The 16,430-nt window shown below is 38.6% G+C and overlaps 1 protein-coding gene across 1 annotated transcript in view; it reads right to left on the bottom strand.

The window, feature by feature from the left end:
* Mapk1 (mitogen-activated protein kinase 1) overlaps positions 1 to 14,610 on the bottom strand; it is an 87,972-nt gene extending 73,362 nt beyond the window's left edge. The window contains exon 1 of the mRNA XM_015500345.2: positions 14,255 to 14,610. Coding sequence (XP_015355831.1) covers positions 14,255 to 14,373 — 119 coding nt within the window. The 5' untranslated portion in view covers positions 14,374 to 14,610. The remainder of the gene's footprint in view (positions 1 to 14,254) is intronic.
* Between the last annotated feature and the right edge of the window lie 1,820 nt (positions 14,611 to 16,430).

The following is a 16,430-nucleotide window of genomic DNA, read 5'->3' as shown; positions in this document are numbered from 1 at the left end:
GGCAATAAAGCGAAATCATGAAGAAGGGGAGGGTGGTGGGTGTGGGTGGGGGGGTGGCTGGAGAAAGGTCTGGAATATAGAAAGAGAATGATTAGACAATGCATACCTGGGCCTAATACAATTAGGTAAGATACGATTGGTTTGTATCTCAATGGTGGAGTGCTTGCTTTATACGTGTGAGGCACTGGGTTTGATCCTCAGTACCACATACATATATACATAAATAAAAAATAAAGGTATTGTGTTCATCTACAACTAAAAATAAAAGAAAAAATTAAGATGCTTCAAGTTGATTTTATGAAGCTAATGCCAAATCAGTGGCATGACTCTGAAAAGTAAATGCTGATACAAAAACACAGAAAAATAAGGAAGTTAAAATACATATGCTCAGAAAGAGGCAAGTAGGGCAGGTTATGCACTATTAAAGGAGACAGAGGTTGATTGCTAGAGGATGGTGAGGAGGAGAAATGGAAAGAGACAAGTTATAGGGTTTCCATTTGGAATGACAAAAAATGTTCTGGAATTACATGGTGGTGGTGATTATGCAACTGTGAATATATGGAAAACAATTGAATTATATACTTTTAAAAGAGTGAACATTTCTGACATGTGAATTAACACAAAAAGAAAAAAAGAAAGTATTTTCTCTTTAACCCCCCATTACCACCCCCAGGGCGATTTTTATCACTATGTCAAGTGCTAACACTTAAGAATTTAAGGTAATAATAGACATTATTATTGATGTATGCATATAGGTGACTGTATGACAATGTGATTCTGCAACCTGTACAATCAGAAAAATGAAAATTATACCCCATTTGATTCAAATGTATGAATTGTCAAGATCATTGTACTGTCATGTGTAACTAATAAAAAAGAATTTAAGGTAAGAGATTCCTTCACTCTGGAGAGCTAACAGAAACCAAATTAAGGCACGAGAACCTGGAGCAGGGAGACAAATGGCTCTGGGTTTTTAGAGAGGACAAAACTAAAAGAAATGGATGTGTATGATACTTTTTATCATGGCCAATCCACTTTGCCAGTGTAGGAAAGCTGACAAGGACCCCAAGGCAAAATCCTGCTAGGGAATTAAAAACTAGATATCTGGGAAAAAGAAAAATAAATTTAAAAGGCTTGGTATTAAACAAGACCAAAGGAACAGATTCCAGAAAGACATAAGTAAATATGTATAAGTTAAATATGACTATGTGAAAAGCAATTAGGGATTGAGGTTGTGGCTCAGTGGCAAAACGCTTGCCTCGCACATGTAAAGCACTGGGTTTGATCCTCAGCACCATATAAAAATAAATCAACAAAATAAAGACATTGTGCCCATGTATAACTAAAAATATTTTTTAAAAAAGAAAAGTAATTAGTAAACATTAATAAAACATAAACTATTAATAGGAAGCAAAATAAGCATCCCAAACGTAGCTTTTTTTTTTTTTTTTTAATTTTTCAGTTATGGGTGGACACAATATCTTTATTTTATTTTTAGGTGGTGCTGAGGATTGAACCCAGTGTCTCACGCATGGTAAGTGAGCAGTCTACCTCTGAGCCACAACCCCAGCCGCCTCCCAAACGTAGCACTTTTGTCTACAATAAATTCTATAGAGGTTAAAAGGCTAAATTAAAGGTTAAAAGCCTCAGTGTACTTACCAATTCAGGAGCAATAAAAGAACACAATAAAGAATTAATACACTTGGTTATAGAAATATTTTAATGATTTTCAGGAAATAAAGATTAATACTCAACTTCTAATAGGCAAACAGTGCAATAATTTGAATACAGTTAAAATATGAGATGAGTAAAACCTCAAAAAAGTTTAGCTTTATAAATAAAGCTCAAATAAAGCAACTAAGTAGATTCTACGTACAACTATAAGCTACTACCTACTATTCAATTATAAGTAAGAATACCATGTTACAAGAAGGGAAAGCAAAGAGAGATTCTCTTAAAAATTAATGGCAGCCCTCAAAAGACAAGACATAGAAATCACCACATGGCACAGCTATACCACTCCTTGGTATTTGTCCTGAAGAACTAAGGTCATCACACTACAGTGATACGTGATGTTTATAGTAACACGTTCACAATAGCCAAATTATGAAAGCAGCCTAGCTGTCCATCAATGAATGAATGGATAAAGAAAATGTGGTATATATACACAATAGGGTTTTATGCAACCATAGAGGATAAAATTATGATATTTGCAGGAAAATAGATGGAACTAGAGACCATTATGTTAAGAGAAAGAACTCAATATCAAAAGGTCAACGATTGTATGTTTTCTCTCACATGCAAAAGCTAGAAAGGAAAAAGGAAAAGAAAGGTGGAGGGGGAAATCTCATGAAAATGAGAATGAGATAAATAGAGGAAAAGGATCAAGGGGTGGGAGGTGGGGAGGAAAGGGGGAAGTGCTGGGCAGTGATATTAGTCAAACTATATCGTTACATTGTGTGCATGTACAAATATGTTAACAAATCCCATCATTATGTAAAACTATAATGCACCAATAAAAATATGGAAAAAATTAATGGCAACATAGTTTAAATGCTATTCCAGGAGAGAAATATGGCCACATAGTATGAAAGCATTATTCTTTCTTTGACCTGGTTATCCCATTTTGTGCATCCATGTGTATGTACATGCACATAATATAACAAATTCTAAGAAAATTATTCAAAAAGGGATGAGGGCTGTCATACTAAAAATATGTATAACTGTATTATTTAAAAATAGGAACGAACTAAAGCAATCTGAATGTCCAACAAGAGGGTAACAGTTATCTAAATGATCTATTTTTAGTAAAATTTAATGTTATGTTGACATGACTTGTTGGATTCATAGATACATGAAAGGGGGAAAAAGGGGACACAATGGCATAGCATAAGCATTAAGTTAGAATTAAAACAACAAAAGAAATCCTGTTGAGAACATGTCCAGCACAGCAAAAAGAGCTTTAGCTAGAAGTGGGAGGAAAAAGATAAAACAGTAGACAGGGACCTAAAGGAGAGACAAGGATGCCTTGAAGGGAAGTGGAGGTTTGGTTCTGTTTTATTTTTAGGACTGGAGAGTCATCAGTCCCTAGGAATTTGGATGAGGTCACCCAGAGAGACTGTACGGAACACACACGAGGGCCCAAGAACTAAGAACAAAGGGCCCAAAGACTCAGTAAGAGGTGCCTCAGCAAAGAAGCAGAGGTAACATTTTAGAAAGTAGTTTACAATAGCAAATGCTCCAGAAAAATCACAGAATCTGTTTGATGGGGGAAGGAATAGAGCAGGTAATCAGGAAAAAAATCACCAAACAGAAAAATCAAAACTGAGGAATTACAAAGTGTGCAATGCCAGTTGACAGTGGGTTTGGGGAATATCTAGCAGCAGCAGCAGAAGAGGCAAACTCAGGAGTACTAGAAAAGACAGCAATACAGACAATTCCTGAAAGAAACTGGTTATAAAGGAAACATGGCATACTGTACTCTGGGGCAAGACCTAGGAAAGTCTAGCTAGAGTAACAAAAATGGATATTTTTATTAAGTGTTTTGCAGCAAAAGGCTTGTTTTTGTTAAAGAATCATTCATGGGGGACTGGAAAGATACTGGTCAAAGAATACAAAATTTTAAAATATCTTTACAATAAAACTGTTTAATACAATTTCAGAAAAATTAGAATATGGTTTTAAAATAATTAAATAAAAAATGAAATCCTATATAAATCTTTAGTCACTTGGAAAGCCATTTAAAACTTTAGCCCAGATCATCTCAATAGGCTCAGCAAAGCATTTGACAAAAGCCCTTTCAAGTTAAAAATGCTCAAGGAACTAGGAATAAAAAGGAAAGGGCACCTACCAAAAAGCTCCATCTAATATTGTACTCATAATGGTAAAAGATTAGGAGTGGTGCTCTGGCCAGGGTAATTAGTCAAAAAAAAGAAAAGAAAAGAAAGAGATAAAAGGCTTCCAAATTGGAAAGAAAGATATAAAATTATCTCTATTTGTAATGACACGTTTTATACAGAAAATCATGAAGAACTTGCTAAAATTGGAATAAGTGAGTTCAGCACATGTTGTAGAATACAAGATCAATATACTAAATATATGGTATACAAAAATAGACCATATACATATGCAGTCAATCCAAAAATACAATTAAGAAAACAATTTCATTTACAGTACCAGCAGGGAAAAAGAAAAACCACTTAGGTATATATGTAGTGAAAGTAGTACAAAACTTACACTCTGAAAATTATAAAGCATTATTAAAATTATTATTTAAATAAGCAGAAAGAAATTCATGTTCATGGATCAGAAAACTTAATGTGGTTAGGATGGCAATATTTCCCAAGTTGGTGTACAGATTTCAATGCAATTCCTACTAGAATTCAGCTGACTTCTTTGTAGAAATTAATAAACTGATCCTAAATTTTATATGGAAACTCAAGCAAAATAATCTTGCAAAACAACAATGAAGCTACAGGACTTGTAGTACTGAATTTCAAAACTTATTGCAAATTAAATAATCAAGAAAATAATCCAGTCAGTGTGGTACTGACATGAAGAAAGATCAATAGAACAGAACTGACGGGCTGGGCGATGTGGCTCAAGTGGTTGTGCACTCGCCTGGCATGCGTGGGGCACTGGGTTCCATCCTCAGCACCACATAAAAATAAATAAAAATAAAGGTAAAAAACAAAAACAAAACAACAACAATAAAAAACTTTTGCTTCAAAAGGCACTATCAATACAGTGAAAAGACAACCCACAGAATGGAGGGAAAAAAAACTCCAAATCATATTTAATAAAGAACTTGTATCTGGAATATATAAAGAATTCTTTTTTTTAATAGCTTTTTTTTTCTAACTTTATTTATTTATATGTGGTGCTGAGGATCGAACTCAGGGCCTTGCACATGCGAGGCAAGTGCTCTGCTGCTGAGACACAACCCCAGCCCCTAAAGAATTCTTAAAGCTCAACAAAAAGGCAAATACTCTCTAATCTGAAGTTACATTATGCTAAAGGAAAAGGCCATATACATAATTTAAAACTGTATCACTTAAGTTTTTTAAAAGATAAACTTATTTAAAAATAGCTTCATATTTACAGAAAAATTAAGAAGATAGGAGTTTTTCCATATACTCCACATTCAATTTTCCTTGGTATTGATAAATTTGTATGGTACATTTGTCACATTTAATGAACCAATATTGATACATTATTAATTAAAGCCCACACTTAATTCATGTCCTAAGTTTTTACTTAATGTCCTTTTTCTTTTCTAAGGTCCCATCCAGGACATATTACATTTAATTGTCATACTTCCTTACTCTTCTGTGGGCAATAACAGTTTCTTAGATTCTCTTCTTTTTTAACGACTATGACCACTTAGGGGAGGATTTGTCAGATATTTTGTGGACTGCCCCCAACTGAGATTTGTCTGATGTTTTCTCATGATTAGACTGGAGTTGTGGATTATGGTTACACTGTACAACTACTTTGTTTAAGAAATACTTTTAAATTTTTTTCTATGAACAAAGAGCACACTTGGGGAAAAATATATACACATGCACGGACACACACATTTAGTTTTTAAGCTCCCCACTGTATTCTCCAAAGATTCCTTTGAGATAAGAGTTGTCTTATTGTCAAATATGCACTGCTGGTATATCAAACACAGGCACAAGACCCAGCAAAACAAGTTCTTTAATCCTGCCCAATAGGATCAATACTATCAAAAAATGCAGAAAATAAGTGGTAGCAAGCATGTGAGGAAACTGAAATCCTAATCCACTGTTGGTGGGAATGTAAAATGATACAACCACTTTGAAATATAGTGATTATTCGTCAAAAAAAATTAAACAGAATTACCTTATGATCCAGAAATATCACTTCTGGGTATATACTCAAAAAGAATTAAAAATAGCTTTCAAAGAGATATCTGTACACCTATGTTTATAGCAGCATTAATCACAACTGATGAAAAAAGGAAGCAACCCTAGTGTCCACAGATGATAAATGGATTACATGTATATATTCAATGTAATATTATCCAGCCTTAAAAAGGAAGTTCTGACATGCTACAGCATGGATGAGCCCTGAGACATTATGCTAAATGAAACAGGGCAATCATACAAGTCAAATTTAGAGAGAAAGTAGAATGGTGGTTGACATGGACTAGGAAAATGGAGAGTTGTTTAATATGTTTAGAATTTCAGCTTTGCAAGAAGAGAGTTCTGGAGAATGGCTGTACAATGTGAATATACCCAAACTAAGATGGTGTATTTTTTTTTTTTTTAAACAGAGAGAGAGAGAGAGAGACAGAGAGAGACAGAGAGAGAGAATTTTTTAATATTTATTTTTCAGTTATCGGCAGACACAACATCTTTGTATGTGGTGCTGAGGATCGAACCCGGGCCGCACGCATGCCAGGCAAGCACGCTACCACTTGAGCCACATCCCCAGCCCCAAGATGGTGTATTTTATGTCACATATATTTTAGCATTATTTAAAAAAAAAAAAAAAAGGTTCCATGAAGTTACCTATATATGCAGGTGTCCAGCCTATGCCCCAGTCATTCATTTGACACTTTAACCTTTAGCCCTACACTGGGATACAAAATTTGTAAAATTACATAGTGATTTAGTTAATATAGTCAGTCCAACACTCAAAAAGCATAATCTCTGTCTCACCAAAAGTAAAATGAGACTCTGAGAAGTTAAATGATATGCTGTAAATCATCCAGCTTTTAGAGCCAGAGCTGAGATTTCAAATGCAGTTTTCTAAATTGATAAATGGGATGTTTCTTGCTGCTTATAAAGAGGCTTACAGTTTGTTCCTTCATTCATATTCAAATAATATAGGAAAGTGAATGGAAAACAGGAAAGGTGGAGATGATTATAAGGTTAACACAGAGTTAGCTAGCCTCAATGCACCATTACTAAGATACTATTACATTCTGCCTGATTTGGCAAATATTTACGGAGTACCTAATACTATGTACAATGCTTGCACTAGATACTGGAGATAAGGCAGGGACAAAGTCCTCCCTTTCAAGGAGCTTAAAAGGAGTGGGGGCAGTCCTTTGAGTCATATCTAGAAGACTTTCAAGCACACAAAAGTGGTCCCAAATTTACTTCACATTTTCCAAACCTCCAATACCTCATGCATTCATGGCAGACACTGACTTTATCTCCTACCTGGCTCAGAAGGTAAGGTTACCTGGCATAAACCTTTTTTTTTTTCCTCTTGGACTGAGGAGGAAGAACTTCTCTGTTCTTTCCAGCAGTGATTTCACAACATGCATGACTATACCAGAGATGGTGGAGACCTGTTCCTTATTTTTCTTTCTTGGGGCAGAGAACCTGAGATGGACCTTAGAGAGGATCTATACTATTGGTTTCCTAATGCTTTTAGAGCAACTGAATCCTTTCCCCAAATGGAATTTTACCCTGATGATCCTGTAAGTATATATGTGAAGGTGACCAATGAATAAAAGAAAAGAGAAAGGGGAAGAAGGAAGAAGAGGATAAGAAAAGAAAAAGGAAAGGAAAATGCAGAGATGCTTCAATGAGGAAAAAGAGTGTGCTGCACATGAAATTTCCCCTTTTAGGGTAAGGCCTGAAGCCCCTCAGGAAGCTGTTTGAAAACCAGATAGAACCCAATCCCTTCATTTTTAATTGATAAAACATGAACCCATAAATTTGCTGAGCTTTCTCCTTCTGTTTTTCTGCTCAGGTTCCAGAAAGCCCAGGTTCAGAATCTTCCTGGTTCTCTCTCTTCCTCCTGATACAGTATGGGCCAACTCAAAACTTAGGTAGGTAGCCTTTTCTAGTAGAAGTAGAGAGAGCGCAGGCTACTAAATGTGTGCTCGTAGATACCTCTTGGTGTGGTAGCTCTAAGTTGTATATGGGAAAGGAGAAGCAAAAGGGAAGAAACAGTAACCTAGGTTTGGCAGATAGGTGGGTAAAGTACGCTAGAGGAAGGGAGTTCTGTATGTTTACTGGAAAAAAAAATAAACTTTTTTAAAAAAAAGGTTGTTTTTTTTTTAGTTGTAGTTAGACACAATACCTTTCATTTAGTTATTTATTTTTATGTGGTGCCGAGGACTGAACCCAGCGCCTCGCATGTGCTGGGCAAGCGCTCTACTGCTGAGCCACAACTCCAGCCCAAATCAACTGTTTTTTAATCAAATATCTTAGTGTGTGCAAGGTGAGGCATAAATTATATATGGTTCTTGGGAAAACTCAATTTGGATGCTTTTCATAACAATCTTTTTATAATACCTGAGAACTGAGAATACACAAATTAAATTCATGGGAAAAATGTAACACAGTTAACTACCAGAAGCACATTATTAGAGGTACTATTAATTTTGAAATTAAATGTCTTCTTAGTTTTATTTGCACTCTAAGCTTTGTTCAGAAACACTAGATTTCCTGCTATTCATGTAAATTGGTCTCCTCTTATTTTCAGGCTCCAAAATTGGTATAACAGATCTCTGTCACCAATCAAGATAGTAAGTTGCTCCTCCCTTTCAAACAGGTGACACAAAACCCAGCAGTTTCAGGGTGGAAGGGAGGGCAAAGTTCACAGGGATGAGTCTTAGCAGAAGCCACAGCTAGAAAAGAACCCAACATTTCCTAGGTTTAGAGGGGTATACTATTGGCACTCTTGCAGTACAATTCTCCAGTGGAGGGACTGACTATATGGTGCACTGTGGTCATTTAGCTTGTATGCCCTCATTGCATAGATAATAAAGGCCAATATCATCACAGAAAAAAAAATTTTCAGTTGATAGACATAATATCTTTGTTTTATTTATTTTTTTTAATGTGGTACTGAGGATCGAACCCTCACACATGCGAGGAAAGTGCTCAACAAGAGCTACAACCCATCCATGAACACCAAAATTTTGACAACAAAAAAGCCCCTTGCATTTCCAAACACCTCAGGAGAAGGTGGGTGAAATCACCCCAAGACCAAGAAGCAAAAAAAAAAGCAAGTAGGCACAGCAAGTAGAAAACATAAGGGAAGCAAAGTGAAAGAATGCATGCAACTAAAAAATTTGACAAGAACTGCCATATCGAGGGCCATACTTTAATGACTTCCAATCACCTACAAAATCAAGACCAAACTTACAAACACTGCACTTCAGAATTTGGTCCTGCCCACCCCAACTTTCTCAACTCTAGCCTTCTCCCAAAGTCTTTCTATAGTCTTGGTACCCAAACAATGTGTGGTTTTCCTGACCTCATATTATGTTTTCAGCCTTCTGTGTCTTTCCATGTGTATTTCCCTTTGCCTGAAAAGTACTTTTGAAGGCAAACATCTATTCATACAGCAACACCAAGCTCAAAAGTGTGTAAGACCATTAAAAAAATAGCCTACTCCCATATCACTCAGGCCTTCTTTTTCTCCCGGCATTTCATACATTTCTCCCATATAGTGGTGGTATAGTGTTTGTATTACTGGCCAACCTCATCCCACTATTTGGATTAAGTCAGTCAAGTGCATAGATCATGTGTGAATCCTGGCACATTAAATATTTCGAGTAAATGACCTTGCATGAAAATTTTTTTAATTTGAGAAAGGGTCTTGCCAAGTTGTACAGATTGGCCTTGAACCTGCCATCCTTCTGCCTCAACCTCTTGAGTAGCTGGGATCACGAGCGTGTGCCACCACATCTGGATTTCCATGATTGGTTGAAAAATAGGCAAAAGACATTTTCTGTTGTTGAAAACATACTTTTTCATTTTTTGGGGGGGGGGGTGATACCAAGACCAAACTGAGGGCCTTACACATGGTAGACAAGTGCTCTACACTGAACTACACCCTCATTCTTCCATTGTAATCTTTCTTAGGAACCAGGCAGAATGGGTTTTCCTGTTACTTCCTAGCTGTGCATCTTGGTCAAATTAACTAAAGTTTCCTTACTGACTAAAAAAAAAGAAAAAGAGTAACCACCTTTGCAGGGTGGTTGAAGATTAGACAATACACGTTTAAAAACAAAACAGAACTATAGAATAAATGGTACAGTAGTTCTAGACAGATATAATAATTATTATTTTTTAATTTATTTTTTAAATATTTATTTCTTTTAGTTGTACACAATGCCTTTATTTTTATTTATTTATTTATTTTTATGTGGTGCTGAGGATTGAACCCAGGGCCTTGCACACGCCAGGCGAGTGCTCTACCACTGAGCCACAACCCCAGCCCCTAGACTGATATAATTATAAAATCCTCAACAGGACAGAATACCATACCATCAGGAATGTGATCATAATAAAATTTCAGTTGAAACCATCCTTTCATTTCTGAAGTACTGGCACTGAACCCAGGGCCTCTTGTGTGCTAGGTAAGCACTTTACCACTTTAGCTAAAACCCCAACCTTTTTTTATTTTATTGCCCAGGTTGACCTTGAACTTTGAATCCTTCATCCTGAGACTGCAGATGTGTGCCACATTTTCAAAAAGGGGAGTGGAAAAAAATCAACAAATATAAATAGCTTGTCTTCAGATGCATTATTTTCACCCTCTACAGTATTCAATACCAATACTGTAATGACCACTGACTTTGTTCTTTGATCTCTCAGACAATATTTCCTGTGCTCTTCTGTAACTTGCCATCTATTGACACCTAAAGGTAGACATTTCTTTGGCTCAGTTCTCAGGTATTTTCTCATCCACTCATAAGGCTTCAATTAACATCTCTATGGACATGACCCCAACCTTTCTGTCACTTTTAGAAACAATTTCAAACTCAACTACTCTAAAACAGATAAATTCTTATCTTAGTTATCAAGACAATGATGCATACACCTTCCACTTCTCTCTTAATCCCACCAGTCTTTCTTACACATTTCACCAGTCCTCAAGTTCCTCTTCCTTTGTCTGCTATTAGTATTTGTTTGCTGGAGTAAACTCTTTGGTCCATCTCTTCTGTCTCAGGGTTCTGAACCTTTCTGGGATAATGAACCCCTCTGAAAATCTACTGAGTGTTACAGGTCATACACCAAAAAAATGAATACATGCTTGCAATTTTACCTAATCAATGACCCCCAAATAAGAATCTGTGCTCCTCCACTCAAGATTTGAGCTATCATTGGCTATACACAAAATTTCATCTCTAGTTCCTGTTCCCCTGTTAAAAATTTCAAGACACTCTTTATGTAACCTGAATGGGATGTAGGTATCACTATCTTGAGCCTACATCAGAACTCACTGCTCCTCCCAGACAAATCTGCTCTGCCTCCAGAATCTACCTCTTCTCTTGGATAATGGCACCCCCATCCTCCCAAGTTCCCAAGACAGTCTTGGCATTGTCTCATTCTCTCTCAGAAATCTCTGAAATATAAACCCCACCTTTCTTGTTCTCTTATCCTTTATACATCTCTTTTCCTTCTACCCATACATGCCATGATTACAAGTCTTTCTACCATTCTTCCCATAAGAACTCCTGTGACTAATGCCATCTATCTAAGACCCCTTAATTCCCTCTGCCATAGGATTACTACTCCATTAGATAGTTACAATGGCCTCCATTCCAGTTCTTTTTCCTATCATTCTTACCAGTATTGATCCATCTTCCCCCAAATCTCAAAACTGACCATGACTGCCTGTTTCAAAAACGTCAATGCCTCTCCACTGCACAAATACAGTCAAACTCAGATTTGCCATTAAGAATCCTTTACAGGAGCTGGGCTTCTGGCTCAGTGGTAGCATGCTCGCCTAGCATGCGTAAGGCACTGGGTTCGATCCTCAGCACCATATAAAAATAAATACAATAAAGTCCATCAACAACTAAAAAATATTTTTTTTAAAAAAAAAGATAATCTTTAAAAAAAATCCTTTACAGTTTGTCACTGAAGTACTTTTCCAGGATTAGATTTCACAGCTCAAGCTGTCACCTGCTCCTATTATCTGCCTATCAAAATCACACCCACTCTCAAAGGCCTAACTCAAAACCCTCTTCATTTTTATAACATCCACATAGTGATTAGGAAAGAAACCTGAATAAAACTACCACAATTCCTAATGAACTGATTCAGAAAAAATTTTTTTAAATTGCTTAAAAACAGCCTTAAATCCTTCTGAAGTATTAAGTTTTTAAGAGATTATTATTCAAATATTAACATTTCAGCCAAGAAGCTCTCTAAAAACCCAGAACTTGTTAATCAACATTGATCAAAAGCTAATGTGCAATGCAGATGATTCAATTAATACTAAGGTGTATTTTCAACCTGAAGATAAAGGCTATCATCTGGACCCAGGATTCAAATTCCAATTATATCTGTATTTTACTTAGGAAAAGAAAAATTACAGTAAGAGGACTTGGCATTTCAACTGAAGACTTGGGTCAAATAAATTGACAGTAGTGGGTGAAAGAGTTCCCAGATCTAAATAATCTTCAGACTTTTAAGTATCTTATCAGATGGTGTGAGGGTAAAACTTTAAATTGACATCTTCTACAAATTTTTCAGACCATATTTCAAAAATTTCATTTTTAGAAAGAGACCAAAGGATGCAACTTCGAGCCTCTATTAATGATATATTTACTAGCAATACTTACCAGCAGGTGCAAGAACAATAAGATATGAGACAGAAGTGATGCTCTGGGCAGTACTTTCTCTCCACTAGTTTCAGAACCTATTTCTCTATGGCCTGACCTAATTTACTATCTCTTTTGGCTCCTAAGCCTGTGAGTTCAAGTTAATTTTCATAGTGGTACACTGTGAAGCATTTTGCTCCTAAAGAAAATGAAAATATTCATAGTATTTTTTTTAAAAATGTTGTCTATTTAGTTAAGACATTTGGAAGAACATACCCTCTTTGGCATTTCTAAAATTATGATCATTCAAATTTGAATGCATTTCTAAAAAAGACTTGTTCATAACAGTAAAATATGCTAAACTTCTGAATTATTATTAATACTATTTAAGGAAAGCTGGGTGTAGAAAAAAAGCTGCAGCATTTGAAGTAGGATATCAGTATATAAATTTAAACCTGACTTTAGGTCTGTGACCTTGGGAATGGCTTCACCTATAAATACTTCCTTACCTGAAAGAGGAATATTGTCACTGTCTTCCTTCCACAAGGTGCTAGCCAGATAAAATTAATTAAATAATGGAGGTAGCACAGTACCTGCCACGATGCATTCAATAAATTGGTTTAATACAAGAGACCTAAGATTTAGGTGTAAGAGAATCTACTTCCACAAGTCTTCATCAACATAAAACACTACAATTAGGTCATTATAATAAAAACAATATCGTTTCTAGAGAGATCTGGATCAAGATGAGACAGCCAGAATGTGATAAGAATACCATTTAGACTTTATATACTGACCACTAAAAATATTAAGAGGTAGAGTGCTTGCCTCGAATGCACAAAGCACCAAAAGAATCAATCCTCAGCACAAAAAACAATAACAACAACAAAAAACCCCCAAACCAAACATTAATAGGAAAAGTCTACCATAATTAAGCTAAAATGTCTGGATGCATTTATGCTGTTAAAAGAGCTCACTTAGAGTAAGGACAAGGGAGTCCAATTAGGCCCAACTCAAACAGATTTTTAATAAGTTAAGAGAGTGATGCTGGCTTGTTCTTCCTGAAACGCAAACAGCACAATATTAAAACCCACTTAAAGACTTCAAGGTTGAAATATTTCGCAACCAATACTGGTGTCACTAATGCTTTTTAGAAAACGTGCGCAGAAAAGCACCATTAGCATCACTTGAGGTACTTAATGAAAGCTGTTCACGGTAAACAGAGATGGAAGGAATAAAAATAGTATTTCGGTATTCTGCACATAGGCTGAGGCGAAAGGCTTTCAAGAACACCGCCGCCACCATCGACGAGCATCTGATGGCATCCCAGGGTTTACAATTGAACTTCAAAAAGGAGGCCGTGATATTAGACAATCATGGGACAAGAGGTGCCGAGGTTCCCTTCCTGGGGGTCCAGGCTTGAAAGTCCGTGCTTGCGACCGAGTACGTGGGTCTCCTAACCTCCACCCGCTGAGCCCCTCCCAACCGCGAGAGAGCAGCCCTGGAAACGCCCTTAACAACACCTAAATATCTATCACCCCCCGGGGACCCCGCGCTAAAACCCCGTCGCGTGGACCAAGAAGCCTATGGTTGGGGTCGCGGCGCGGGAGGCCAAAGCGCGGGTGAGGCCGCGGCTGCGTCCGCTGGAGCCCCAGGCAGTGATGTGTCCCGGCGCGGTCGGGGCTGCGGGCGGGCGCGGCCACTCACCACACCATGCCGTAGGCGCCCTCGCCGATGTACGAGAGGTTGGTGTAGCGCGGCCCCACGTCGAACACCTGCCCGCGGACCATCTCCGGGCCCGCGCCCGCCGCCGCCGCCGCCGCCATGTTGGCTGCCCGGCCGCCGCCGCCGCCGCCTCAGCTGCGCTAGGCTCGACGCTCCGCTGTCGCCACTCAGTCCCTGCCGCGCCTCCCGAAGGAACTGCGATGCTTCTGGTGCAGCCGCTGTTGCTGACCAGGAAGAAAGAAGGACGGCAATGCTCAAGAGAACTGGAGGGGTTACGACCGCTCGGACAGACTGCCTGCCTGACTGACGGGCGGGCCGGCGGGCGGAGGGAGGGGCGCGCGCCGAGGAGGGCGCCGGGGCGGGGACAAGCGACGTACTCGAGGATTGGCTCATGACGAGCGAGGGCGGGGCTTAGCGGACCGGCGGAAGCGGCGAGCACTGGGCGGAACACTGCGGCGGCGGCGGCGGGAGCGGCGGCTGCGGCGGCGGCAGCGCAGCAGAGGAGGCGGAGGCGTCCTCCAGCGCGGTCACTTGCATTCGCAGTCGAGCCTCTGAAGGAAACGGATGCGTCGAGACAGAACCCACCATGAGAGACACGGGGCAGTGCGAACCCGGAATGAAGTTATGACACAGCCAGAGGAACTTGGGACAGCACGTGAAACGCCAGGACGCCCGACACCCCAATCACTGGCACCCCCGCTACCGGCCTGTGCGAATCCTAGTCTCACACAGCGGTAAACTTAGACCTTTGGATATGGAAAGAAACCGGAAGGCATGACCGAGGCAGAAAGACATTTGCATACCGAGGAAGTGTGAGACACAAATATAGGGACCAAAATGAGCGACTAAGTAGACCCAATAACCAGAGGTTTGTTCAGATATTTGTCAAGAGTCTACCATATTTTTAGGGATACATCCTTTAGAAGTTACCGCCTAGAGGAGCTGGGGTTGTAGCTCAGTGGCAAAGGCTTGCCTAGCATGTGTGAGGCACTGGGTTCGAACCTTAGCATCTCATAAAAATAAAGTCATGCTGTCCATCTAAAACTACAAAAAAAAATATTACCCTCTAGAGAGGGGAGACACATAAATAAAATACTCAAGCTGTTAAGTATGAAGATATATAAAACAAGAGTAAGGAGTTAGTGGGTAGTGAGTTGAGACATTTTAGAAAGACATCACTGACTGAGACCCAGATTAGAACAGAAGAGCAGAAACTTAGACATAATGAAATATAAACACAAAAGTCGCTAATACTGAAACATCAAGATTTAGAAAAAAAACTGGGCGTGGAGCCTCTGCACCATTTCTGCTATCTCTGGAGGGTAAAGTAGGAGTGGCAGACCCCTAATCCTGTTTGGCCAACTGGGAGGTCTTCATAGCCATCAACTGTGAACTTTCAGATATTAACAAAGATAAACTAGTCAGTTGCAAAGGAGAATAAACAAGTCCTTGAAAAACCCTGTGTGAAGGGCTAGGAGTGTATCTCAATGGGAGAGTGCATGTTCAGCATGTGAGAGGTCCTGGGTTCAGTGTCCAACACCAAAAAAAACAACAACCCTGTGTGTGTTGGTGGGGGGAATGTGTCACATGAGAAAACAAATAAAGCACTAGAGCCAAAAATTAACTCCTTCAAAATACATTTAGCAAGGTGCAGTGTTGCACAACTGTAATCCCAACCAGGTGAGGCAGGACTGCAAAAATGCCAGCCTCAGCAACTTAGCAAGACCTTAAGATAAAAAATAAAAAGGGCTGGGGATGTGATCTAGTGGTTAAGCACTTAGCCCCAGGGTTCAATCCTGGTACAAAAAATGTGTGGTGGTGTGTGTGTGTGTGTGTGTGTGTGTGTATCCCATGAGGCAGAACCTAATTTTAGAAAACACCTGATTCTTATTCTTTATTAAAAGAGGACATTATGTATTTTTTAAAGGCCAAAATAAATGGAGAATACAATGAAATTAAAACCTCAATAAAGTAAAAGCAAAAGTTGAAGCAGTAAAAAGTAGACTTAATGATACAGAAAAGTTGTTAGGTGCAGGACAGGCTGAATAAGTTGTCTGCAGGGCATGCCAAACAAAGTTAGCTGCAGGATGATCTGGCCACTCAAACCCTCTGGTTCTTTATCAACTGTTTGCTTCACACCCAAAAGCCCAAGCCCCCC

This window comes from Marmota marmota, unplaced genomic scaffold (genome assembly GCF_001458135.2).
Source record: "Marmota marmota marmota unplaced genomic scaffold, marMar, whole genome shotgun sequence".
Lineage (NCBI taxonomy): Eukaryota > Metazoa > Chordata > Mammalia > Rodentia > Sciuridae > Marmota > Marmota marmota.
The sequence above is the reverse complement of the archived record's forward strand: the minus strand, read 5'-3'. Positions and strand labels throughout refer to the sequence as shown.